This window comes from Alexandromys fortis, unplaced genomic scaffold (genome assembly GCF_014885135.2).
Source record: "Alexandromys fortis isolate MF-2015 unplaced genomic scaffold, M_Fortis_MF-2015_v1.1 scaffold_73, whole genome shotgun sequence".
In the NCBI taxonomy this organism is placed as follows: Eukaryota; Metazoa; Chordata; class Mammalia; order Rodentia; family Cricetidae; genus Alexandromys; species Alexandromys fortis.
Window position 1 is genome coordinate 913,732 of NW_026067959.1, and position 27,371 is coordinate 941,102.

General features: G+C 40.0%; 1 protein-coding gene across 2 annotated transcripts; it reads right to left on the reverse strand.

The window, feature by feature from the left end:
* Positions 1–22,344: 22,344 nt before the first annotated feature.
* Positions 22,345–27,151, reverse strand: Gapt (GRB2 binding adaptor protein, transmembrane). Of its 2 annotated transcripts, none has more exons than XM_050152801.1 (3): positions 27,039–27,151; positions 23,957–24,057; positions 22,345–23,847 (listed from the first exon to the last, which is right to left on the reverse strand). In XM_050152801.1, the coding sequence occupies exon 3, from the start codon at positions 23,718–23,720 to the stop codon at positions 23,244–23,246; it is 477 nt and encodes a 158-aa protein (XP_050008758.1). In that variant the 5' UTR covers positions 23,721–23,847; positions 23,957–24,057; positions 27,039–27,151; the 3' UTR covers positions 22,345–23,243. The 2 variants fall into 2 exon arrangements, with proteins under 2 accessions (XP_050008758.1, XP_050008759.1); XM_050152802.1 differs by having other exon boundaries at positions 23,957–24,054; positions 27,039–27,149.
* Positions 27,152–27,371: the final 220 nt, after the last annotated feature.

A 27,371-nucleotide genomic window follows, 5' to 3' on the forward strand; every position in this document is an offset into this window, starting at 1 on the left:
AGAAAACAGAACAACTGCTAAGTCATCTGCAGAGTTTTATGTGTAGGGTTTAAAACGGAAGAGTTCTAAGTTGGCCCCCCTTTTGTGGAAATTAGGAAGCTTTGTAGTGACTATCTGGTAAGCCAAGTCTGTAACAAGAAAACAGCAATGCTGGCTGTTCTTGACAACCTGGGTGTACTATTGAATTAGTACAAGAGGTTCCACGATGAAAATAAGAGAGGTAGACAAATACTATATTCCAGGAAATGAAATCTACCTGCCTCTCAGCACCCACTTTACAATGCTGGGTGGGTATTCTTCACAGTTTAAGCGCATGTAGTCCACTTGGTTGCAAGGCCCACTTGCTTCTCATTGATCACCCATTTAGAGAGGCTCCATAAGAAGAGGTACCGATTAACAATGCAGCTGTTGGTGGGAGAGCGAAATGCACCGGGCTTTTTTTTTTCCTGCTTGACTCCTACTGGGAAATTTTTACTTTGGGCTAGAAAGTGAGACTGAGGTTGCTTTCTGTGGAGAGGTAACTTGAGCCAGAAGTTCTGAGCAGACCTGAGTCTGTCAGGAAACCTCCACCGGGCAACTGTAGAGTGGGGGAGACTTTCCTGCCCTGTTTCATACCATGCTCCCTAGGTCTCATACACTAAAGGTTTTCAAAACATTTAGGTAATAAAAAATTTTAAAGCAAGCTAGTTTCTCAGGGCTGGTTGTGTTCTAGACATCATGGAATGGTACATTTAAAACATTCTTGGGCTTTTAACCATTACCCTATGGTAATGTATTAAGATGAGCCTTTGGGCAAGTGAGATTAGAAACAGTAAATAAAAAAAATGGGAACATTACCAATATCCTGAGAATTATAGTTTTAGTTTCTTGAGTATGCAATGAAAGAGGCTAAAGTAAGGCATAAAGACAACAAGAGAAAATTTGTTGGTGTCCAGAGGTGTAAGCAATGAGAAACATAACTAATACAACATTACAAGTCTGAAACTTTAATGTAAAGAGAATGAGAACATAAAAGATTTTAGGCTTTTAGACTTTCTTAAACATATCCTTCACATATATTTTTCCACCTCTTTGATGTGGGAGTCCTCTCTGTGTGCTGTGGATCACCATTAATGAATAAAGGAACTTCCTTGGCCGGCTGATAGGGCAGAGTTTAGGAAGGCAGGGAGGATGGACCTAAATGCTGGGAGAAAGAAAGGCAGAGTTGGAGAGAGAACCCATAGATACTCCTCCTGAGACAGACACTGGTTAGAATCTTTGCTGGTAAGTCACTGACACATGGCGATATACAAATTAATAGAAATGTGTTAAGTTAATATGAGTTAACCAACAAGATGCTAGAGCTAATGGGTCAAGCAGTGTTTTCGTTAGTACAATTTCTGTGTGACTATTTTTGTTCTGGGCAGCCGGGACGAACATGCAGCCTCCTCCTACACCTCCTTCTTCCTGCTACTTATCCCAAGTCACCTAAACTCCCTCTCAAATTCACGAACTCTTCTTCTTTACTTATTATTGCTACACACACACAACCTGCTGTATCCATTTAATGCTGCTCTTATAGATATGTGTTTAAGGCTGGGCAGTTGGAATTGGACAAACTATCATGGGATTCTTCCCTTGAGAAGATCGTTCATTTTTCTCTTCCCCCTCAGCCATTAATTACCTATAGCTCTTCATCTAGGGTTGGTGCCCTGAGAAATTTCTCCCCTCCATGTTAGCATGTCAAATGGTATTGTCATTGTTCTGGTAATGTTTAATAGACAATCATACTTTAAAAAAAAAGTTTCCTGGCTGTAACTTCCCTATCATTTGTAGAAGACAGTATCTTGCAGCAGATGCCTTGGTCCTCTGGCTCTTATAATCTTTCTGTATCCTCTTCTGCAATGTTACCTGACTCTTAGGTGTAGGAATTGTACTATAGATGTATCTTCTAGGGTTGGGCATCCCACAGTCAGTTGCTCTCTGCATTCTGATCTGTTGTATGTTTCTATAAAGGTCTCCATCTGCTACATAGGGAAGCTTCTTTGATAGGGACCAGAGCTATACTTTTCTGTGGTTACAAGGATAAGCTTCTAGAATGCAATCATAAATTATATTTGTTTACAGAAGTCATATTTAATTACAAAAGTGGCGATAGCATATCCTTTTCTCGGGGCTGTATTATCACCAACCAAAGGTAACTTATTAGGTGACATCATCAGGCATGAATTATCTCCTATGGATAAGGTCTTAATTCCAATTAGACAGCTGTTGGTTACCTCTAATACAGAAGTACCACTATTGCTTTATGGGGCTGTCTTGCCATGCTGGTCATTATTGTGTTTTGTGGACTGTACAGCTGAGGAGGACTATAGATTACTTTTCTCCCATTTCTACTGGCGTTAGATGGATGGTGATAGCTTAATACAGGATAAAAGATATAAACTAAAATTTAAGAATTATTTTTATTTATATGCATGCTTGTCTGTATGTTGCACGAGGGGAGGTTTCCATGAATGTCAGAGAGTGTGTCAGACTACCTGGAGCTTGAGTGATAGACGCTTGTGAACTCTCTGATGTGGGTCCTGGGAGGTGAACTCGAGTCCTCTATCTAGGAGAGTAGCAGACTCTTAATTTCTGAAGCATCTTCCAAACCCCCAACCTGAAATTTGACCAAGGACAGACATCTCCTCTATTGACTGGTTCTAGAAGACCGAGACATAGCAAAAGGTCTGCAAAGTGGAGTTCCATTTAGCATTTTGCTAGCAGTCAAATAATGATATTTAAAGGTAACGAAAAGACAATTACACGTGTATGAAATGAAACTTTGCTTCTTTTGTAAACAGTTACTGGAGGCTGTGCCCTAATCTAGCAAAAGCAAATTAGATAAATAATATAAATTAGATGTGGCCTCCAGGAAATGATGGCTCCAACTCAAGAAAACAATTATAAAAGCTCCTGCATGCTTCAGGTGCCAAGATCAATTATTCTAGCTTACACGAGGGGAGGTTTCCATGAATGTCAGAGAGTGTGTCAGACTACCTGGAGCTTGACTGATAAATGCTTGTGAACTCTCTGGCTGGAAGATGTCAGATGAGGATAAATGGACATAGGACAAGAATAAAAATGAAAAACAGCAATTTCAGGAAAACTAAAGGATACACAACAGAAAGAAAATGTACTCATGATTCTTTTTTTGTAGTAAATAGCACAGTAGTCTCATATTATAAATTCTTTACACTAATATTCAATCTATGTACAAAGTACAGAACATTGTTGTTACAAAATAGCAGGCAAAGGTTGAAAAGTAAACGACAATTGGATAATAATGGGAAACAAAAGAAGGAAAGAGGAGAAGGGGGTCAGGTCAGGGTCAATACATTCTGACAGTTTGTACACTGCATGAAGGTGCCCAAGTACCAGCGCAATGAGGGCTTAGAGCCCACACCTGGAAGACAAGTTTTCTCTGTGAACAGGAGCTGTTAGTCATGCCCCCATGGCCTGCGAGTCTTTCAGGAATATCTGTTCCTAATTTAAGCAAATATGCTTTACTTATAGCTGGTGCAAGGCAAGAATGACAATAGGGCTGCTCACTTAAAATGCAGAAAAGCATCATTTAGTGGTGAAAATAAGGAGCGAAGGGATGCTATTTAATGTAAGCAGGAGAAAATACATCTAATTGTCAAAGGAAATGGAGAAGAGATTACGGGTGTCAGTTCAAGTGAAGTATCATCTCATCTATTATATTAAAGGCCACTAAGTCATGGCATAATCCTGCCACAGAGATAAGTGATAATGGCTATAAAACACTGAAAAACGTAAGTTATGGCTGCAAGAAAGAGAAATGGGACTGAACACATTTAGGACTGATTCTGTCTTCTTAGTGCAAGCTATTTTATATAATTTGATTTTTAACTACTTTGAATTTATTATTTTTATAAAGCAGGCATTGCAAAACATCCTTTTTGCCACATCCACTTCCTCAACCAAAAACTGTGGCTCTCTCTATTGCTGTATTTTAAGTCTAGGAAATCTAGAGATTAGATGATAAAGACAGAGATGTAACAGGGCCACATACCATCTTACAAATTTATATCAGAAAAATGCAAAACCAAGGGGACTTTAGAGTCAGAGAAACTTTTACCAGAAAGAGCTGTTAAAAAAAAAGACACTGCACAGAGCCTGGATGAAAAATGACAGGAAATTAATATTTTTACCATGTGATTATTCATACTTAAAAAGTTTTGAACATCTCCTCTGTGATAGGCACATGGTACTAAATAACTGATAGAGATATGACTCCTATGTTTTATGAACTTCACTGCATTGTTAGAGCTCAAAAGTGGAGAAAACTGATGAAACAAATTAGCATCATATTAATGCTTAAAGTCAGGGAAGTAATGGGATGGGATGGCTACATAACACTTAAATATCTCAGTAAACTCAAAATGCATGTCTTTACAAGGGCCATAGTATATTTGAGGGCACTGGAAGACAACCATCCCAGTAATCAGTTATTTTAAAAATATATACCTAAATAATAGGCAGGGCTTCCATGCCAGTAATATCTATTGACACACTGAACAGTCTTTCTAAAGCAAAATTAACACGATAGAAATTATCCTGCCCTGCAAATATCAAGTGAACCTGACAGAACCAAAAATTACATATATATCTGATGGAAATTCATCATATATAGTCAGTTTACCATAATCTTAAATCATTTTGAGAAAAGAGTCTCAGTGAGGAATTGTTTGTCTTGAACTCAGAGATCCACCTGCCTATACCTCCCGAGTGCTGGGATTAAAGGCGTGCACCACCACCACCTGGCTTGGGATGTTTTCTTAATTGAGTTAAATATTATGGGAAGTGTCTTTTCTTAGATTTTTTTTTTTATTCTTGTAAAGAGACACAATGACCACTGCAACTCTTATGAAGAAAACATTTAACCGAGGGTGGCTCACTTACAGTTTCTGAGGTTTAGTCCACTATGATCATGAAGGGGAGCATGGAACTGTGCAGGCCGACATGGTGCTGGAGCTGAGAGTGCTACAGCTTGTAGGCAACAGGAAGTCGACTGACACACTGGGTCCTGAGCATAAGAAACCTCAAAGCCCGCCCCCGCAGTGACACGCTTCTTCTAACAAGGCCATACCCACTCCAACAAAGTCCCACCTCCTAATAGTACCACTCCCTATGAGATGATGAGGGCCAATTGTATTCAGACTACCACATTCCACATCCTGTGTCCCCAGAGGCCCTGAATGTGGATGGCACCATGAGCGAGCCTGAGTGTTGGACTAAATGAAAAGAGGAGAGCCAGCTGGGCACTCTCCAGTGGGCATTCATTCTCTGTCTGCTCTTAACTGTGGATGTAACCAGCTACTTCATGTTTCTACCAAATTGATTTCTCTACAATAAAGTGTACCCTGGAATTACAGGTTTAAACAAACTTTTTATCCACTAATTTGCCTTTGTCATAGAACCAGAAAGGAGACTAAGACACAGATTATCTAACCAGGCCCAAGAGACAGCAGATGATTGGGTTGCCTTCTTATTTTAGACAGTGGAGCTCTACGTGCTACATATTGCAATCATATAAAGCAAAACATCATCTTTCTCCCCAGGGATATAAGCATTTATGTGTCATCTTCATCCTATGTTCTAATGTACATGCTTCAATCACACTTACACACACACACACACACCCACAAATTCTTAAGGAAGACAAACAATATCCTGAAGATGTAACTGTTAACAGTTCACCAAATTGTATGACTTGATTATAAGAGAAGAGAAAAAAATCCCTAAAATTCTTAGATCTTTCTCTTGTATTGAGTACTACCAATGCCAACTTTCTAATTACTGAAGTCTTGGGGCTGAAGAATGGCTTCTAAAATACTTACAGTAGCTGCTTTGGGAATGCAGCCTCTTTGAGTAAATGCTAACTACTCAGCCTTAGAATGTAATTTTTGAAAATAATACATTTTTAGAAATGACAGTATTCAGGAAAGTAAGTTTCATAAAGATAAGGCCGTTAGTCACTGTTGTTCACTGCTCTGTCCAAAATGATGCCTCATGAGAGGCCCAATGCCTGGTAAGTGAGTAAAATCCACATTGCTTTTCCTGAAGAATATAAGTTACAAGCATTATTTAGAAAATTATTATTTGACTGCAATCATTAAATTCAACAATAGTTAAAAACAGTTTCAAAATGCATGAATACTATCTTTGGGAGATCAATGGTTTAAAAGAAAATAAGGTTAGAAATTTCAAATTCACTACAGGAAACTTTTTATTCAATAAGTTTGTAAACATTTTCATAATTCATTCCTGAAGCCAAATCTTTGCATCTCAACACACCAGTCAGAACGGGAGGTATAGGAAGATAAGGCCTACAAGGACGAGAGATGAGTCAACCTAGAGCCTGGCTGAGGGTTAAGCAACAGGTGCTGTCAGAGAGAGGTTCTGATCCTGGCTAGCCACTGAGGGGTGACCATGTAATACCAATGGGTTGAAATGAAGTCTGGGAGCTGGGATGCTGTTATATAAGGCTCCCCCCACATTGCTGAATAAATCAGTCCGCTGCTTGCCTTTTACCTGAATCCCAATGTCTATGCCATTGATACCACACCGTCTCACACCCTCCCCCAAGGGAGCGACTAGGACCTAGCAACAGAGGGTACACCAGGTGGATAAAAAGTCAACACCAGGTTGAAAGGAGTGGGAGAGCAGAGATCAAGCCAGTAGGAATGCTTTTGATTCCATTCCAAACTAGCACAACGGATCTTGGTTCTGCTGAATCCTTCTAACTCTAGGGGAATCTCTCTGCTCCCAGGCACTGGGTGTTTCATGAAAGTATTCAAACATAGTAAAAATGAACACAGTGCTGAAGCTAGTGTTGCCTTTCTACTGACTGATCATTTTATTGATTGTCCTAATAATCCCACTCATGTGGACAGACTTCCTCAACCCCTCTCTTCCACTGGTTTACTCTCAATTTCAGGAGCACAGGTGAGCAAGGAACAAGAAATGTCTCCTTTTCTATCTTCTCATAAGCTCGAGAGGTTCACAAAAACACACTTTAATTTATTTTGGGCTCTGTGTTTACAGGGTCAAGATGCCACAGGCAGAGTGGCATATACTGGTTGTGCCTATACTTGGGTGTATAAGTCTTCCAATGGCTGTGTGCACCATGCCCAATAGACAGAAAACCAAGTTTACAAAATGATCAGTCGAGTGGTTAGCATTGGACTTCACCCACACACACAATTACACATATTCTTCATTTTTATAATTTTTCTTAATCAGTGAAGAACTTAGGTAAGGAAGGGCTGGTACCTTCCCCTAAAAGGTCCTAATAGCTTAACAATAACGTTTCAAAAAATGTACAAAAGACAAAGCAGTAAGATTGGTAACCACATGTGTTGCTAATCAGAGCCACAACTTTAATAACTAAGTAATGCAATTTTATTCTACTTTTTTTCTATTTCTCTCCTGCTTTTCTATGCATGAACTATGTTCTTTCCGTTGTTGGTACTCACAAGCATGTATACAAATTACACCCATATGTATATTGCTATAATCCTGTATGTGTATATATATACACACACAACAGAACAATACAAATAAACAAAAGGAGGGAGGAGAATCCATTTCCCCTTCAGCTTCCACAGTTAAAAAAAAATACCCCAACTTCCCTACTAATCATATCACTTGTAGACAGAACTTTCTGTCTTGCCTGGTCCTGTAGTCCTTCAGTCCCAAAGAATCACACAGAGGCTTATATTAATTATAAACTATTTGGCCAATTAGCTCAGGCTTATTTTAACTAGCCCTTACAACTTAAACTAACCCATAACTCTTATCTATGTTTAGTCACATGGCTTGGTACCTTTTCTCAGTGTAGCATTTTCATCTTGCCTCTTCTGAGTCTGGGTAGCAACTTCAGAGCCTTTCCTCTTCCCAGAATTCTCCTAGTCTGATTGTCCCACCTATACTTCCTGCCTGGCTACTAGCCTACCAGCATTTTATTAAATCAATATGAGTGACAAATCTTTACAGTGTACAAGAGCATTATCCCACAGCAATCATGAACTCTTTTGTAGGTCTGTGACCTACAAAGCTGTTGATTAAAAGTACAGAGACCAGAAAGTTATAAAAAATGGCTTGGGTAATTTGCACAAATAATCACTTACCCACCCAAAATATGCACACTCTCCTGTCTCAGGAAGCTTCCTCTACAGAAAAAGAGTAGAGCAGAGAGACTTCAAGACCACCCATGTATATTTTTATCACTAATAATATTTTGAATACCTTTTTCTGTGTAATCTAGGGTTTTAGGTAGCTTTTTCTGATGTTCCTAATAGTTTGGAATTGTCTTGAGATTGGCTGATAACTGTTATAAGCACAATTCACAGCTCTCTGAGAAAAAGCCTCGTGCTAACTCTTCCTTATATAGGTGAGAACACAGGCCTGGTAAAGTAAACATTGGGCTCAAATAATACATGAAGAAAGAACAGACAGCACTGAAATCAAGGCTGTAGAACTCCTAAGTCCCTGTTCCTACTCTCTCTTATTCCAGAGAAGTTCATATGACATCTTAGTGAATATCACAGTATGAACGATAAATAGAAGCAATGTCACATGGTAGGCTGTTAGTCATGTGCCATCCCCTCCTAATGGAGCCTCCTAGCAACAGTAGAAGGGGAGGAAGCCAATGGAAGAAGTGGAGAGAGACATACAAAGTCTCAACTTACTAGGGAAGTGAAGATATACACAAGAAACAAGTCACGATATTATCGAAGCCCAACTAACTTTTAATAAAACATTATTTTTATTAATTGTACATGAATTAAATGGTGGAATTTTTACATCCAATATGCCAAGGGTATATTGTAGCTACAAAATATTATTCCCAATTATTTTCAAACCTGACAATTTCTCCCAAATGTTTTTGATCCCCCATGACGACAGTGAGCACATTGCCTTTTAGAGAGGAATCTGGCATTGGAGTGAAGAGTTAGAAGTGGAAAAGGTGAAAATGGAGGGAAAGAGGAGGGCTGAAAAGGAAGCCTTTAAAATGCCTAACTTGGGGCTGGGGAGATGACTCATCTCTTCTGCAAGCGTAAGAAACTGAGTCTGACTCCTTATACCCACACATAGGAAGCTGTGCATGGCTACACATGCCTGTGACTCCAAGGCTGCCTAACAAGAACAGGTGGGTGCTGGGAATTCACTAGGGAGCCAACACGCTGAGATGGTGGAAGACCCTGACCCAAAGCAATAAGGGGAAATGACACAGACACCCAATGTCCTGCTCTGGTCTTTGTATGTTCATATACCCTCAAACTCAAGTGTATCTATTACACAAACACACACACACACACCATAAAAATAAAAATCAGAAATCATAATATACAAGCAAAAGACTGGCAGGACAAAATAGAAAAACAAACAAAGCAGTATGAGACAAAAAAATAAGTTTTCAAAACACCATTGAGTTCCTTTTGTGTTGGCCATCTGCTGGGCACGGGGCTTATTCTACACAGCCAAATACTAATATTACTCACTTCATTTCACAGATTACCTTAATGAAATTTGGTATGGCTGTCAAATGACACATTTTCCCTTTGTATGACCCTTGAAAATACTAAATGTGACATTTTAGGTAGGAAAAAAATGTCAACCAGGCTACATTTTGCTAATAAATGCAGAATCCACCTCATAAAGGTTTAATTGTAAAATGATAAGCTTTCTCAGATATGTGAGCAAGATATGGTTTTACATGAGTCAAAAATTTGTGCAGCAAATGATGCCACTACTTTGTGTCAGAGGAATGCAGAAAACTTTTAAAACTATACCCCAGCAAAACTATGAAAATGTCTTTAGTTCTGGGGCAGAATGCACAAAACATGTTTAAGAATGACTTAACAAGTCAATTCTAATAAAATGTTGCCTGGGAATCTCCACCTTCTAAAGAGTTCTAAAATTCCCATTGTAAGGCTTCCTCCCAAGGGTTTGGCACTATCATCTCAATCTTGATGACTGAAAAGTAAAACGAAATAAAGCCCATCATCACTTCAGCTGCCAATCACTTGGTCATTTTCATGTACAAATATGGTAGCTAAAATCTATTGAGAAGGACTTCTAAAATAAAAGTGCTATGTAAATTCAGAAAGATACATCCTACTACAGAGACACATGCTCATCAATGTTCATTGCTGCTTTGTTTCCCAAAGCCAGGAAATACAAATAACCTAGAAGATCATCACCTGATGAATAGAAAATGAAAACATGATTCATGTACACTGTAAAATAATATTCGACTGTTAAGAAGATATAAAATTTGCAGATAAATGAACGGGGCTGGAAATTATCATTCTGAGTGAGGTAACCAAGAGCCAGAAAAACAAAACTTAATAAAACTTGAAAAACACTATTAATAATTTATAATACCTATTTAAAGAGAGCAGGCTTGTAATCAGCTGCATTGATTGCTCTTGGGTATGTATTAAGTAATGAGTTTGGCATAGTCTAAAAACCTAACATCCATTCCGATAATTTTGCACAGTATTTTTTTCCCAGAAGAAGTATTTGACTTGTAAACAACAGCCGGCAGTAAATCCAAATATCTGAATCTGAAGTCCTGCTATCTGATTTTGAGTCTGTATTCTCCCGAAGAGGTAAATAAATATTCAGAGCTGTGTCACCTAGTCCTATTTTCCAAAGGGAAAACATTGAGTGGTGACCTCTACCTGAAACTAATTGTGTTTCTTCTCTAGTGCAAAAATTCATAATTGAATTCTCATCTTTGATTCCATTCTTGGGTTGAGCTCTGTGGGGCCCAAAACAAACATGACCAAAGACAAAGTAAAATAGAGCTATTTCTTCAGCTAGCTCGAATTAGGTGAAGCCCAGAGCAACCAAAAAGTTTGGGAATGTTGCAGGAGGTCATGCACAGGTTGGAAGACATTCTCTTCACTTCTCGCGACATGCTGGAGTCTCTCTGTGCTATTCTATTTCAGTCCGTGGTTCGTTCCGTTTCTCGGAGGCGACACAGCTTTCCAGTCCACTGAGCAAGTGGTGGATGCTGAGGTCTGAGCAGCTGTTCTCTGAAGGTCATGTACTAGCCACTGCATGGTGGTATGAAGGAAGTAGAGCCTATAAAGCAGACCTTAGCACGAGATAATTAGGTCAGAGGGAAGGGGCACTGCCTCACAGTGGCTTGGGATGGTTTCCTGAAGTGAGTTACTTTATGGGAGAATAAGTTGTTACAGAGCAAGGCTGCCTCTCAGGCTTGTCCCATCTACACGTGCTTTTCATCCACTCGTATGCTGCAACCAGAAGGGGTCACCAGAAGCTAAATAGATGGGATCCCCTCCATCTCAGACTTTCAGCTTCCAGAACTCTGAGCTAAAATAACTTTTCAGAAAAAGTACCCGGCATCAGGTATCATGCTAAAGCAACATAAATTGCATGAATACAGTAATTTGAGACATTTTAAATATTTGACTTCTTCCAATCAAGCATCTAAATGTATTCACATACAATGTATGGACATTTTTTTTTAATTTGTCTGTTTTTGGTAAACATTTTCTTGCATCTTCTACTAAATATATGTTAAACTTTGTAGGAAGCTAGTACCAACTCCCTCTCAAAAGTGATGTACCGTTTGTGCATCCTACCAATGTCTACATGAGATCCAGTTCATCAGCCTTGCCAAACCTGACTATATAGCGATTTGGACGGGGTCCATTCGAGAAGTCATGCAAGTGCTAACTTGTCTGAAATTATATTTCCCCGGTGACTAGGATTGTCGAGAGGTTCCTTGTGTGCTTATCTGATACATGAGCATTTTCTCTGGTGAGCATTTCTTTACACAACTTTGCCATTTCGCTTGGGTTTTTATTCTTTTAGGAGCTCTAAGTGTTGGCACGGATTTAAGATACTGTGCTCCATCAGACAGTTGCAAGGCAGCCATCTCCTCAACCCTTTGGCTGGTGTTAAAAGATTTAGTTTTATTCTGCTATATTAAAAGGAAACGCAGACTTCGGGCTCTTCCTTATCTCATTAGCCCACGTCTACCTTTGGGGGTGCTTTGTCCTCTCTTATGTTGTCTCTATTTCTACTCCATGCTTAATCGAAGGAAATGGAGGCCCTCCACTTGAGAGGGGTTGCACCGAGGAAAGGGCACCTGAAAGGGACTGGAGGGAGAAAAATGGAGGAGGGATGATATAAACATATTTTTTTAAAAAAATATGAAATGTAAAATTTTAAGGAGTTGTGACTTTTTCTCCATCTCCCTCCTGTTGGGTACTGGGAATCTCATGAACATGGACAACTTTTCTCTAAGAAAATTGTCCTGAAGCTAAAGCAAAACAGAAGCCACCTATAAAGAGTGCCGCAGAGCATGAGTTCCACAGAGCTGCCTAAGGCTGCTGCCGGGTTGCAGGAGGGCAGAGGAGTGTTGGCATCCTCCCTGTCACCCACCCTGTACCTGGACCCTGTGTTGACCTCTCCTCCCTTGTCTTGGGCCACTCTGCTAATGGTCTGTTTCTCTCTCCACCAATCACCTCTGTTTATCTCTCCATCACTGTGCTTTAAAATAGTAAATATTGCATAAGGTTCCCCTTTTTCTCCTCGTCCTCTTCTTTTTCAGTTTGGTTTGGCAAAAATATTTACTGCTACTATGACATAAAGGATTGTGATAGCCATTTCTACATAATCATAATCTTAGTTTTCTCAACTTTCATGAAAGGGCTTATATGAAGCTAATGGTAGTTTGTCCTAATTGAACATGTTGACTGTTGCATTCTTATGCTGGTAGTGTTTATATATTATAATAAGAAAATCAAAATGACCTTGGTCCCATTTTAGTGTATTTTAGATTTTTATCTGGCGGCTTGAGTATGTCAGGAAGGACTACACACATGATTATTTCATACTTTCTCAGCAACTGTCATGTGCACCCAAATCCTTGTCAAGTGAAGACAAGAATTCAGTGGCCTATAAATTAGTGGGCTAAGCAAATGTACTACATTTTTTTTATTAGAACCCAGTTTTGATTTTGGAGTTTTTGTTTTCTGTGCGTTAGAGTCAACATTTCTTTTCCTCGTTGTGTGAAGTTCTGGTTCCCTGGGGCATCCTCAGGCCGTAGACGCTCTACACTAAATGAAAATAGATAAAAGGAAAAAGACTGTCTCTCCTTTGTGTAGGGAGAGTGCAGAATAAATGTCAGTGCAGCATCAGGACCTGCACAGCTGTCGTGAAGACTCTGCATCCTCATGGCCACTGTCTGTTCTATTCTTCTTGCCTTGAAACTGAAATGGTTAAAGATAACAGCAGGAGCTGGAATTATGATCAGGATCAGGCTCAGGGGATGGGAGGTGGAAGGAGTCGTAATGAACTGAATCTGTAAGTATAGTTATCATAGGAAATAGAGAAACATGTGTGGTGTGTGGTGTGTGGTCATGTTTCCGTAGAAGTATTAGTTGAGCATGATGCATAAGCCCAAGGGGTCTGATGAGAGTGTCAGCTGTTAGCCCCATGCTGGTAATACCCCACTATTAGACTGGAAGCAGGCAGGAACTATCATCAGGTTAATAGCTATAGGAATTGATTTGGCAGCACAACCTCGTCCATTACAAATACCAACAATTTAAAGAAGTCTTCTCACATACTCTACAAGTTAAAGACAGCTAAAGACAATATGATTTTGAAAATACAAATTTTATTGTTCTGTACTAAGAGATTTTGATTTAGTCTGCAGGAAACCTCACAAACCTAAGTAAATATCTTGGAAGACTGTTAGAATTATTCAATACTTAGAGGCTGGTGTTTTTCAGACTATGAATAAACATTTTATATAGGGTTTGAAAGGCAAACAGGGGAAGATGTAAGGGAGGAAGGTAAGAGGGTCTTAAGAGAAGAAATGCTAATGCCCGGTATCAGAGTTCTCTCTTCTGCAGCCCACTGCTAGTGATGGGAACCTTTGATCTAGATTGATCAGCCTTGCCAGTTGCTTTCCGGTTTGATTTGAAAGTGGGATGCTATCAGAAGATTTTAGTTCTGCTTTCTTGCATGCGCCCTGTGGCGACAGCTAAGCAGCGGTGGCTGCAGGTGGCTGTGCTTGTGGGTTCCTGGGCTCCTGCTCACACAGCTTTATCTCACCAGCCAGCTTGTGGTGAACTGGGCTTGAGCAGTTCTGCTTCCTTTGCTGCTCACCACCACCCCAACCCCGCTGTGCAGTAGGGAGTGGAATTTAGGAAGGAGGGAGGGACATAAGGGGTGTGGCGAGAACACTTGGTAAAGTGCTTGCCTAACAAACACAAAACCCTGAATTCAGATCTCCCGTGCCCATGTGAAAGCGAGGAGAGCTTGAGAGCAGCTCCAGTCCTAGTGCTTGGGAGACAGAGACAGGAGGATCCTTGAGGTTTGCAGGCCAGCTGGGAGCTCAGTCAATGAACTCTAGAGTCTGTGAGAGACCTATTTCAAAATAATAATAATAATAATAATAATAATAATAATAATAATAATAATAATAATAAATGTGCAGAACAATTACACCTGGGCATGGTGTCTGCTGTAGATTGTAGTTGATATATCTATTGGAAAAAAATGTTTTTTTTTCTTTCCCAGCAGGTAGCTATTGCAAATGGCTTCTTAGTTAGGAGTAGGACTTTGTGTCCAATTCCCCATTTCCCTGCTGAGATTTTTTCTGGTTTGAACTTGGTCAGATCTTGTGTGTGTTTTCTTTTTATTGTTGTATTTATAAGTTGGGGGCACTTTGAGAGAGAGAGAGAGAGAGAGAGAGAGAGAGAGAGAGAGAGAGAAAGAAGTTCAGTGGGTAGAGATCTGGGAGGAGTTTGGGAAGAAGTGTTATTTGAAAAATAATTTTAAATAAAAAGAAAAATATTAAGTAAAGAATGACTGAAAGAGACCTCTGGTCTTCGGGCACGTGTACTCACATGCAGTAATGCACACACCCCAAATAAATATTTTTACAAAGGCATAGGTAACAGAGAGAGTGCTTATGATAACAGTAGATTATACATGTGTTTGGAATGACACAGTTAAGCCTATTACTTTGGACAAAGAATGTGTACTGGTATAATTAAAAGATAATGGGTGCTAGGGCTACTGATCATTTGAATACATGTACCTTCTTTAGTGACAGAGTCCTCCAATACCTTTGTAACATTTTTACATTTAATTTCCACTCCTCAAAATGTTTATATATACTCATGGGTGGATTTCCTACAAAATTCCCATGCCTGTGCTCACATTTGCTCTCACATTAAAGCCAGATTATCTAGTTCATAATTTACATGTATTTCTAGTAAATTACAGACTAATAAAATCTTATACAAATTCCCAAACTGATTTTATCATGTATTTCTTTCTGAAAACATCTACTTGACTCTTTCAGGTAGAATTAGACGTTCTTAAGCTTTGCTCATGTAGCTTTAGATCAGGATAACACTTAAAGGTTCAGCAGACGGCAGATCAGGGAAGGCTATAGAAGTGATGCAGAGACACCGAGTCTACAGTCAGAAATGGGAGAGGGATGAAGACATGATGCTCTATCCATTGTCTTCCTTTTTACTCAACTTGATACCCCAGTCCATTCACATTTGAAAACACTCTCATAGATGCCCTCGGAAATTTGTTATCCAAGAGATCGTAAGTGCTTTCTATTTAGCAATCAAGGTTAACTAACCATCACAGCACATATGGAAGATAACACTCAGCTAGATTATTTTTGTATATTAGACTTCACTTGAGACTCTTAGAGCTGCTGGAGGAAACAACCTCATTTATCTCCAAACCAACCACCCTCATCTTGCTGCAACATCCTTGTCCCCAGTTCTCTAAAAAGAAATTTGGGCAAGACCTCCTATGAAGAGACTCTTAAGGTGAGGGCTAGCATTGAGTTTCACAAGCACAACGGTTTTGTAGATAATTCTCTTTTATAATTTTTTTAATCTGAAATTTAAAGAGGCCAACGTCATCACACTCATCAAGGTTCTAGATGTTAGCGACAAGCATGATTATAAAACACTTCACAAAAGTTACTATATGGTGAATAAAGACTATTGTATTGACCAGAGTATTGGAAAACCTTTGAGGAGTAAGATTATGAGAGAGCATGTAGCGATGAAAGGAACATACACAGGCAAAGAAGGGAAGCAAGGGAAGCCATGCCAGAGATGACTTCACACCTCATTCCAGTTACTACATGGTACTTCTGTTTGAAATACTTTCATGTATTTTCTCATTCGATTTTCTGAGCAACCTAGCAGGGTTCTTGTCAATACTTCTTCCCAGCTTTGAATCTTCTACTACAAAAAAGATAAATACTGATTCGGAGCCATGCTGCTAACATTCACCAGAGGTGTGGCTCGAATTTTAGTCTGCTAAACAATATTGTTTCATTTCCTCCTGTATCATACTGCTAGACATAGTCACCTTCATGTCAGACCCATGTAAAGAATCAGTCTCTAGGAAAATGTTCCTTTGTAATCTTTGTAGTAGCAGTGTATAAACCCTTCAGAGCAGTTTGAGATTTGCCCTTTTTATAAACAAATGAACTAACACAAATGCTAATGTTCTCTAATAATGGGTCTCTTTTGTATCAAAGCAGTCACTAATTCTTGCTTTCTCCCTAGGTAAATTTTGTTATAATTAGTACATTAGTAATCTAGTTTAAACACCCTGTCCCGACTGTTTGAACAAGCCAAATTCAAGTTAATTTATTATAAGCGTTTATACCATCCACCACCTTGTTTCTTTCTTCATAGCTCAACTCTTTGCTCCCAATTACAATTCACTTATGTAGTTATTCATTCAGTGGTTCATCTATGTTCTAGTCATGTTTTTGGTGTTTCCATTTATCATTAAAGCCCCAGGACCTCAATATATGTAGGCTGGGTAGCGGGTCCACAGATAGGAGAACAGAGAAACAAGGGAAGGGACCCACAAACAGACGAGCTGCTTAGGATTGCTTGTATTGATGAAAGCTTCACAAATGAGCTAGGATTTAAGCCAGACTTTGACAAAAAAGGGAAAGGTAATATCTCAATTCACATGTTGAAAATACACAAGGTGATTACATATTTTTGCCACTAAATGCAGCCAAGAAGATGCATCCTAAATTAAGCGGCCCAGTTTTCTTTTGAACACAGGTGGGAGCAGGTGGCATCTTAAGCAATGACGCTAATTAAATGAAGAAACGAAAATCACGCTTAAATGAACCACACTTCACTTCCCTTCTGGCTTCTTCTAGTGTAATAAAGGCATCCATCTTTGGGTGGATGCATCCTTGCGTTTATCATCCTTCCATGAGTAATTACTTTTGTAAAAGGAGACACCAAAGCCATCTTTCCACAGCTAACATACCTGCTGCATAAGGCATTAGGAATCGACGAAAGGACAGTGCCTTGTCGTGGAGCCAAGGGACATACTTGTTTTCCTGTTTTTTTCCTAATACCTGGAATGAAAATGCAATAGAAAGCTGCTGAGCCTGCTCAATGCAAGGACTCATTGTCTGACTCCTCTGACCCCCTCCAGTACCTGATTCAGGACTATGTTCCCCAACTTGTGGGTACCACTAATTCTACTGTGTACAGAACCTTTCTTTGGCTTCACACTGAGGAGATCATATGACTCTACTGAAGTGGTTATTGTATGTATATCTCTTTATTTTTCTTTTCTTTTTTTTTTTTGCTAAAATTTCCCTTCCTTATGCACCTTTCCAGAACTCTCTTAAGCTTTTATTCTGTTTTTATGGGGACTGTTAACAAATTAATACTTTTTTTTTCATCTTTTGACTTTAGATGTCACATCAGTATTTCCTGTCATGGATACGTCGCAATATTTTTTTTCTGGCTATTCTAGAATAAAAAGACCAAATGTAGCTTCCAGGTTCTTAATGTGCCGACCCAGAGAGGACGATGAGCTTGTCACTAGCTGATCTTCATGCAAATGTGCTGCCGGAGTTCTCAGTGAAACCCTAGGGTCACAAGCACAGCTCTCCCTCTTGACCCCTCTTCTATCATTAAGAGCACAACTCTACTCTTGGTTTTGTTTCTTGTCAGATAATTGAGTTGACAGAGATATGGTCTAGACATACTAACAGATGAGACAAGAATAACCGAAGAGCGGGCTGTAAGGAATAATGACCAGACGAGGTCGTGTTATATGTCACTCCTCTCTTGACTGTCTTCATGACGAATATCCAGCTACATAAGTGCCCGGGATTAAGAATTTGAAAGAGAGCAAGGAGGGATATCTGGAAGGGTTTGGAGCAGGAAAGGGAAGAAAAGAAAAGAAATCTGTATAATCTGCTCTCAACTCAATCTTTGCCTATCTTGTTCAGCGTTGTCCTGCAATATTTGCTTCAAATTCAAACATCTGCTCCATGATGGAAGGAGGCCCTGTTTTTCAATCCGGGCTTCTCTGATGCTCCGATGGAGGGTATTATCATCTGCTGAGACTGCTTTAATAAAATATTCTGAGTGAGGCACGCTTGCTAGGACATCTGGGTTCAATGCTGCCTCTGTTATTTTCATTCCTTCTGAGATCTTGGGTCGAATTTTAATTTCCTTAATTGTCCTTGATCTCATCTGTAAAATGGGAATTGTGAGAGCATTTCAGAGTCAGGGTTGTCGGGGAGTGAAGGAAAGAAGTGATTCATTGTGGTGTGCGTGTGCAGAGGCCGCACAGATAATGGGCATCTGATGTGAACTGGAGTCTTTTTCCAAAAGGCCAAGGGAGAAAAGCCAAACAAGCCAAGAACATTTGTATTTATTTGTCTGATGAGAATTTCAGATATCCTGATATACTTTAAAGGATCATATGTTAATGTATGAAACTTATTTTTCCCTCTCCAATTCTAGTTGCTGCTGAAAACTAAAATATCAACTCAACACAGGATAAAACCTGGGGAGCGGGTCTGAGGCAATGTCTAAGTATAGCTGTTTGCTGAGTGTTCCTCTTGTGCTTTTGACAGGCATTGGGATTCTGAGTTCACCTGGGACCTAAATAGATACTGTCGCCTCTCTATGGCTATTAAGGATTTAGAGCACACCTCAGAAGACGATCCAACTTCCTTCATTTTCAGCCTTAACTATTCACAAAAGCCAGTCTGGCCTTCAAAGGGAAACCACACCAGGATTACAGAGCTGTGGTTTCCATAGCAACAGTGGAGGTCAATAGCTGCCGTCACACCTTCATCAGGCTTGATTGCATTGGCAATTCGCCATCCCCTGTGCTTCCTTTTGTTTGTGCGTCTCTCATTTGCTTAATTTCTGTCTCAGGAACCCTCAAATGAAAAACCACAGGCACTGAATTTAGATTAAAAGCTGTGCGGGCTTTACTAAAGCACTGGGCAACACTGTCTTACGACTCACAGGCATGTGTTTCGAGAAACGCATTTCTGCATCCTCAACTGCAATCTTTTGTACTGCACTACGGCTTAGAAATTCTTTGTTTGCAATGCCTATGGCTTTTTATTTATTGTTTAAAAAAACGTTTTAAATATGTGCCATTTCTGCTTCTAACACTGCATTTTGACAGCAAAGGTAACAGATGTGCTAGGTTAAAGTCCATTTTTGCGTTATCATACAAAGGCTAGTACATAGCCTCTGTGCTGTCTCCTCTAGCCCCTCCCCTTTTACATGATGTCCATATCACTGCTCTTCCTCTTCTGAAGTCTTCCATACACCTTCTGCCCTTGGCCTACATATGCTGACCTCACCTTCTGTTTTTAATTTCAGAATTTCATACCCGAGTGTTTTAATTCTTTCCCCCTCTGATTCCTCGCTTAGGGCCCCAACAGCCAGTTTTCAATGTATGGCCGTGTCTATATTTAATTTTGGGAAATCTACCATTTATCCGTCATCTATCCTTCTATCTATATATTTGTCTATCATACTGAGTCCAAATTAGTGTTGCTCTTATTTGCATGGCTTTATGATTGACTCCTTCCTTAGGATCGAGGTCTTAATTCTTTGACAAAAACCAAATTAGTTCTCCCATCCTGAGTAGCCACTGACTGCCTATATTGCTTCATCTAGGTGTAGAGCCCCGTGAAAGATTTTTCTCTAGCCTCTTCTTTGGATTATTCACTTTTATAGATCAGACCTATTTCTGTTCCGCTGAGGTCCATTCATACAGTTTCCAAACACAACCCTCCAGCTATGACCTCTCCTCCAAAATCCAGACATGGACGTATATTACACCCACAAATTGAATATTTCTTTATCCATTTCAAACAATGTTTTTGAATCTGCCCAGATATGTATGTCCCAAACTAATCTTTGTCTCTGAGGCCAAGTACTGTAGGTTGATAAACTCCATGACTGTCTTTTCCACTTTCTCTGTCTCTAGGAGGCTACTGGAAGTCAGACTTTAACCATCCACCCTTATAACCGGAAGCATCTGTGTCACGAATGCTGGATGGCGATGTATAAACCAGCAGCTCTCCACACCCTCTTCTTCCTCTTATTCCTTCCTCATGACAGGAGCTGACTATGAAATAGAACACTGCCATACTACAGACTGTCGAGAGAAGACACAGTACAGAAAGGACATGGTGTTTCTGTGAAGCATCATTGAACTAATGGCTTCGTGCTGGTAACATGATAACTACTGCCTGCTAACTGTGGTCTCTTGAATACAGAAAATAAATGACATTATTAAGCGTCTCGGCCAGTGTAGTCTTGTTCTTTGCTGTTGATATAATAGTAAGCAAAACACTTTATTCCTAGTGGCTGTAGCCTCCTAGCCCGCCCTCTTGTAGTCTGCATCTCGGTAAAGCACGTTACCATTTATCCTAGTCAGAAAGAAGGTGGCTCTTCTTCAAGGTCCTTTTACCACAACCTCCAATTTTACCTCTCCCACACCAAACATACATGCTGAGTTCATCTGGAAATCCCGTGGCATTTCTTCAAGAACAGAACAGCATTATCAATGCCTCTCTCTGTCTGAGTTAACTATAAGATCTTTGAACCCACCCCTCCACTTCATTTGCCCCTTCTCAGCTCAGAAGCTCCTCCCAAACTACAAATGTTTAATGTCAGATCTCTGTTAAAACTTTGTTTCAGCTGAACCCAGAACAGATTGAAGCTGCACCTATAACAGGGTCAGAGCCATATGCCAATAAATCTCGTGGTCTGTTATATCTTCACTACCCCCCCCAATCAGGTGGCTCTTCCACCCTCTCTCCCCATGCATCTTTAGCCATAGTTTTCCTGTATGTTCTGAGATCACCATGACCCCCTTCACGTCTTTCTGACATTTTAGCCCACCCTCACCCCTCTATACATCATATGAGCATGGACAGCCCCCTTTCCACCCTTGGTCCTCAGCTGAAATGTGTCCTGAGAGACCTCCATTGACCATTTTATGAGGCTTAAAAGTCATTTTCTATTTGATCTCACTTCTCTAGAAGGTAGAACTTCCTTTATTTCTCCCTTCATTTCTTGTATTCCCTCTTCAAAGTGTCCACTATCATCCTTACTTCTGTATAATTTGGAATCTAGTTTGGGGAAAGAAGGTGTTTCTGTTTATCAGAGAGAATATAATACACATAATTGAACGGGTCCTCACAGAGCATCCACAGGGTGGGGGTGAAGAAGTGGTTGGGGCATTAAGGTTTCACAGAGATAACAACTCCAGACATTACAGCCTTTGAACTAAGATCTGCGTTTCAGAGGCTTTCAGACCTGGTACCTAGAACTCACAACGGCTCTTATCCCCTGATGGTACCCAGGGAGCATCTGAGAGCTGGCCCTCTGGTTCTAACAAAGTATGCTGTCTAACTGGTGCAGACATCTATGAAAAAAGAAAGGATAAAGCCAGGAGAAACAAGAAACTACAAACAGTTGGTGATGCTGGAGTTAAGTAAATGCTGGAGAGAGGACGAGAAGAAACAAATTGCTTTTGACTCCTGTTCCTCTGAAAACTTCTTGTCAGCAAAGCTCAGTAAAGATTGATGCACCTGGCAAAAGTGACAATCTGCTGGATACCTGGCCAAGTAGTACAGAGCACCCCCAAAAAATTCTGTGCATAGAGATTAGATGTCCATAATTTCATCACAAACATATTTTGTCTATTTCTTTTCTTTGTAGAAAGTACATACTCAAAATTTGTCTCCCTCCCTTGTCTCTCTTTCTCTCTCTCTCCCTTCCTTTCTTTCTTGACTTGCTTGTAACAATTCCTCTTCTCATCCCCCAACTGTCCAGTATAATAACAAGTATATATACTCAGTAAGTAGTTAGAAAACAGTCAATAAATATTCATTAGATAGGTTTGGAATTACTAAATTTATTTTTTCTCAAAACTACTTGACAAAATGCAGGATACAATTTTGCCAATTACCCAAACTTTTAGTTCCCCATAAGATTTCTTTGGGGCTTAAAGTATGACTACGAACCAGTTCCTTCCTAGTTAGCTGAAACTAAAGGTGTTATCAATATTATTTAGTAATAAAACATTGATATCTTCAAATTCTCCAAGAATTAAACAGGGAGTAAGATCTAAGGGAAATGGAGGCTTTAACGCGATGCAGAGGATGCAGGGAGAAGAAGGTGTAATCGGAGGCTTGAGAAGGTGGACAAGCAATGCCGTGGGGTAGAGAGTGGGGCTTGGTAGCTTTGAGATGACTTGATACAAGCAATGAAGCGAGGGGTTAGGGAAATAACTGAGAACGAATGTTATAGCTGAAAAAGTAATAAATTCTGGACTCGGATGTGTGGGCTTTATGCCTTTTGCAAACAGGGCATAAAGTTATTTTTTGGCAAAGAAATGATATGATGTTTAATGATATGATATGATCGAAATTTCCTGAAGATCAATATGCTGCACTATCAATAGGCTATTGATTGGATGGAGTTAATTCGGAAGACCTTGTGTGTGAAAGGTTAGCCCCTCATCAAGGTAAAACAAGAGAAGGATGAACTGCTAAGAGACTGTGGCAATAATACTGAGCCTCAAAGTGGGCAAAGGAAGGAATGAAAGAAAGCTCTACCAACAAATGTTTAAAAGAAGAATTAATATAATATAGCACAGATTTAATCCAAGGCAGAGGTGGTTTCTAGAATTTGTCAACAGTGGTTCGCTTAGTGAGGATTTATGAGGGTGGAGACAGAAAAGAGAGCACTGATTTCATCAGGATATTTTGATCATGATGACATCAGTCCACCCGGAGGCCTGCTGATCGCTTATTTTCCTGCAGCAATGCGTCTCAGTTCGTTGAAAAGCTAGTAGGAATCTGGAAGGATGTATGTGTCATCATCTTGGGGAGGAGGAAGAGGACTAGGCTTCTGGAAATTACAATAGAGGGCGTCTGTTTGATTTCCGTAGACATGTTCCTCGGGATTAGATGGCTGCGTGTTTTCATATAGCGCCTTCTCCGTCGATGCCTCCGCGCTGGCGGGACCCACTTGCACATTTTCGTACTCGCCATGCGTCCTATTTCTCTTGACGGTAGACTTGTGGCCTTTGCTTTCCCCTGAAGTTTTAGAGCTTGGGCAAACCATGTGGGGGTTCAAGTCAAGGGTTTTTGCGAAGTCCTTATGTCTGTTATTTCTCCTTTGCATAAACTTCGGTAAGGTAAGTGCTGTGGATTCCCTGCGCTTCCAGTGCCAAACACACCCAATTCCACAGACGACGAGAAGTAGAAGGAGGGAAACGCCAACCGCCACGCCCATCGAAGAGCTCACAAAGCTTTTCAACATTTCAATACAGTGGTCAGCGGCTCAATGTGGCTAATGAATTTGCGTGCTCAAGCAGATGCAATTTTTGATAGCCTGTTGTGGTTCAAAACCGAGTTTGGAGGCTCTTTTAGCCATTTCTTTTCCAGACCTGAAAAGACATTAAGTGACAAAGTCCTGATGCAACCAGAGGTGATATTCAACAGTCTCTGCAGAGCTGTATGGGGATCGGGAAGGGGGCGGATTTTTATTCCTCTTACCTTCCTTTTCTTTCAGTGGATCACAAAATGAAGCAGAAGACAATAGTACAGTAGAAACCTCAAGAAAGGGAAGGTTGGGAAATCCACCATCTACAAACCTGCTAGAAAATTTTAAAATATATTAATGGTACACTTAGTACTTGGTGAAAATAATAAACTTACTGTATCTACTGAATGTGTGAGACATCACTGTATTGTCAGTCCTGGCTTTTAATATTGAGTATAACACGGGCTATTTTGAGAAGTGATGTGGGAGTGGTTTCTTATTAATAAAGAAACTGCCTTGGCCCATTTTATTGGATAGAAAATTAGGTAGGCGGAGTATACAGAAGAGAATTCTGGGAGAAAGAAGGTTAGAGGAGGAGTCGCCATGATTCTCCTGCTCCCGACAGATGCAGGTTAAGATCCTCCCTGGTAAGCCAGCTCGTGGGCTACACAGAATATTAGAAATGGGTTAGAACAATATGTAAGAGCTAGCCAATAAGAAGCTGGAACTAGCTGGGCCAGGCAGTGTTTGAAAGAATACAGTTTCCGTGTAATTATTTCTGGGCATAAGCTAGCCATGCGGGCGGCCGGGTGCCGGGGACACAGCCCCACCGCTTCCTATTTCAACAGAGAAGAGAGGGGAGAATCCTGCCCAGCCCCCAGTTCTGCCTGTGTTGTTTTTGATGCTACAATTGATGAGTTTTGAGGGAAATATAAGGTTGTTTCAGTCTTAGGGGCCACGTGACAAAACTATCCATGTGTGGTCAGTCCGTGGCTTCCTGAATCTCTGTGAAGCCTTCTTCTCCTTCTTTAGAGTGGACAGAGGCTGCGTCATCTTCCGGGTCACTCTTCCATCTAGAGTCCCACCTTAATCAGCCCATTTTCTAGCAGAGCCTGGTGCCCTAAATGCAAGGGGATTGCATCTTCCTACCTGCTCTGAAGGTGAGCAGGGATCAGCTTCCATCTTTAGATTCCTAGAGAGAACCAGAACACCTAGCACAGAAAGCTATCAGGATTTATTTGAATAAAAGACAGTAGTTTCTAAGTGACTTCAAAATTTATCAACTAATTGCTTACACTGCCACTTGAAGATACAAGGTATGAACTTTAAAGGGTGTGTAGATTATTCTTAAATTTTAAGAGATCTTTTAAGTGAAGCAAAGTATCTTTGTCAAATTACTAATGACAAATTCTCTGACATCTTGTAGCGAATAATTTTCACTTAATCAAGGCGATGTTTGAAGTGCTCAGTTGAAACTTTAAAGTATCAAGGAGAGAAACACAAAGTATTCCAACTAGGCAGGATTTTTCTCATGAGATTTTACCAACAAAGCAGCCTTTCTGCTTTCAGACACAGGAATGGTTGACAGCCAATATTTTCAATAGTGTTGGGTAGCATTTTTACCATTGTCTATTGAACGTCATCATCAATCCTATTTAATTAGGAACATATTTTAAATCAGTGTCCAATCACTTTCGTGTGGATTGTCTCATTCCTAGAGCTCTCATGTGTGGGCACTATTGTTATGCTCATCTGATAAGTGATAAAGTAGAGGACTCTAGATGATAACTCCCTAACAGCTAGGAAACTTTATTCATCTCCTAGCCGCCAGGTCTAGTACTAACCACGGGAGAGCTGATATACACTATAAATATCCGCTGGTGGATGGAGTGGTCCATTCATAGCCACAACAACAACCGTGAGAAGGAAAAGAAAACCCACAAAGTAGTGCCCCATCCTCAGTGAGTGCACATTTCTAATGACCACTTTTAATAATTTTGCTTAAGGTCTGATACCATCAATCACCCAAATTTTCAATTTTGCATTTTTATATCGACAGAAGGAATATATGTACAGCTTGTTTATTTAGGGACAAACACGCCTAAATCCAGATACCGTTCAGTTTCCTTGGGGCTCTTGGGAGGGGGACATTGGAGATGAGAATGGCATTATCTAGTTATCACATAATCTTTACAGTCTGAGCTGCTCATGGTGGCTCGTGCCTATGTGATCTTAGTGCAGGGAGGATGAGGCTAGCCTGGGATACAGAAGGAGACAACAACTTTACAGCTAGAGAAAGGCAGCACAGAAAGCGGTGGTAGCCAGTAGGAGTGATCAAATATGAACAAGATACAATGATACAAGTATGAAAGTATCACATAACAAACTCATTATTGCGTATATTAACTTAAAAGTTAATAAAAGATAAAGCTATAGTCTATGGAGTCCTCCCACTCTTACAAGAGCAGACACAATACAAAGGCTAAACCCAAACATTTGCCTAATGACTTCTACAAATAGAGCATCATTTCCTTTATGGGCAGATGAGAACAGATCTTAATATATCTTATAGCACAAATGATTGCGTTCATACTCACCACAATGTTTGAGATTCATTTCCAAAATAGATTTCAAATATAGAGTGAAATAAATTAGTTTTTAGGAAGGTGCTAAAAAGAATGGAAGCGACTTTCCTGCATGACTAGCTGATATCCCTTAGGCAGTCTAAGAGTCCCTCTTAGATTCTGAAAGAATTCATTTTTATCATTCATTTTAGTTCTATGCAGAGCAGATAACCCAGTACATCCTTAATAAAAAAAATTCATGCTCAGAGTATTAACTGAGAAATAGAATGGCCAAAGATAAGCATCATTTCCCTATCATCAAGCTAACTTTATAGCAGAAAACTCTAAGATACAAAAAAAAAAAGACCAGCAATGAGAAATATATTTCAAATAATAAAACAATCTAGCTAAATACCTAAATGAGGTTTACTCCGTCCAAGCTCAAAGCTCTTTTCACTTTGGAAAGCAACAGTTCCCACAAATCGACGAGTAATTATTCACTTGTCCTCAAAATCACAAATCCTTCACAGAGCAGACCTTGTGAAGCAGACGCTGTATTTCCGTTGGGAAGCAGGGGGAGCACACGGAAGAGCTGGTTAGACTCGCAGGGTCCTAGACACACCAACCTTACACCCCCAAACTTGCAAATTGCTTCCCCACTACAACTAAGGTAGGATTATGCTTTAAAAAGCTGGTTTTGATGTAGCAAACAAAACAGCATTAGTTTATTAACGGTGAATCTATTTCTTACCTCTCTTCTTTACCCAAACACTTTAAATCGCGTTCCCACTCACTTCAAGCCTTGGAGTGCTGGGCTCTCAGTCACCCTTCATCAGACTTGCTTGGGCTGAGCACTGTTCCTCTTTTGATTCTGGTCAGTCAGTTCCTTCTTCGTCTCCTCCTTTCAGGTTATTTAATACATGCAAAGGTTCCTGGTTCTTGAGGAAGTTGTTATCAGACACCGCAGAATTATAAATGGCCCTCCCTCCTTATAGGCAGAACTTTTAAAAGTGTATATTAAGTCAATACATCAAACCTAAGGTGATACTTCTTTTCTGAACAATATTTATAATGCTCAGTTTGG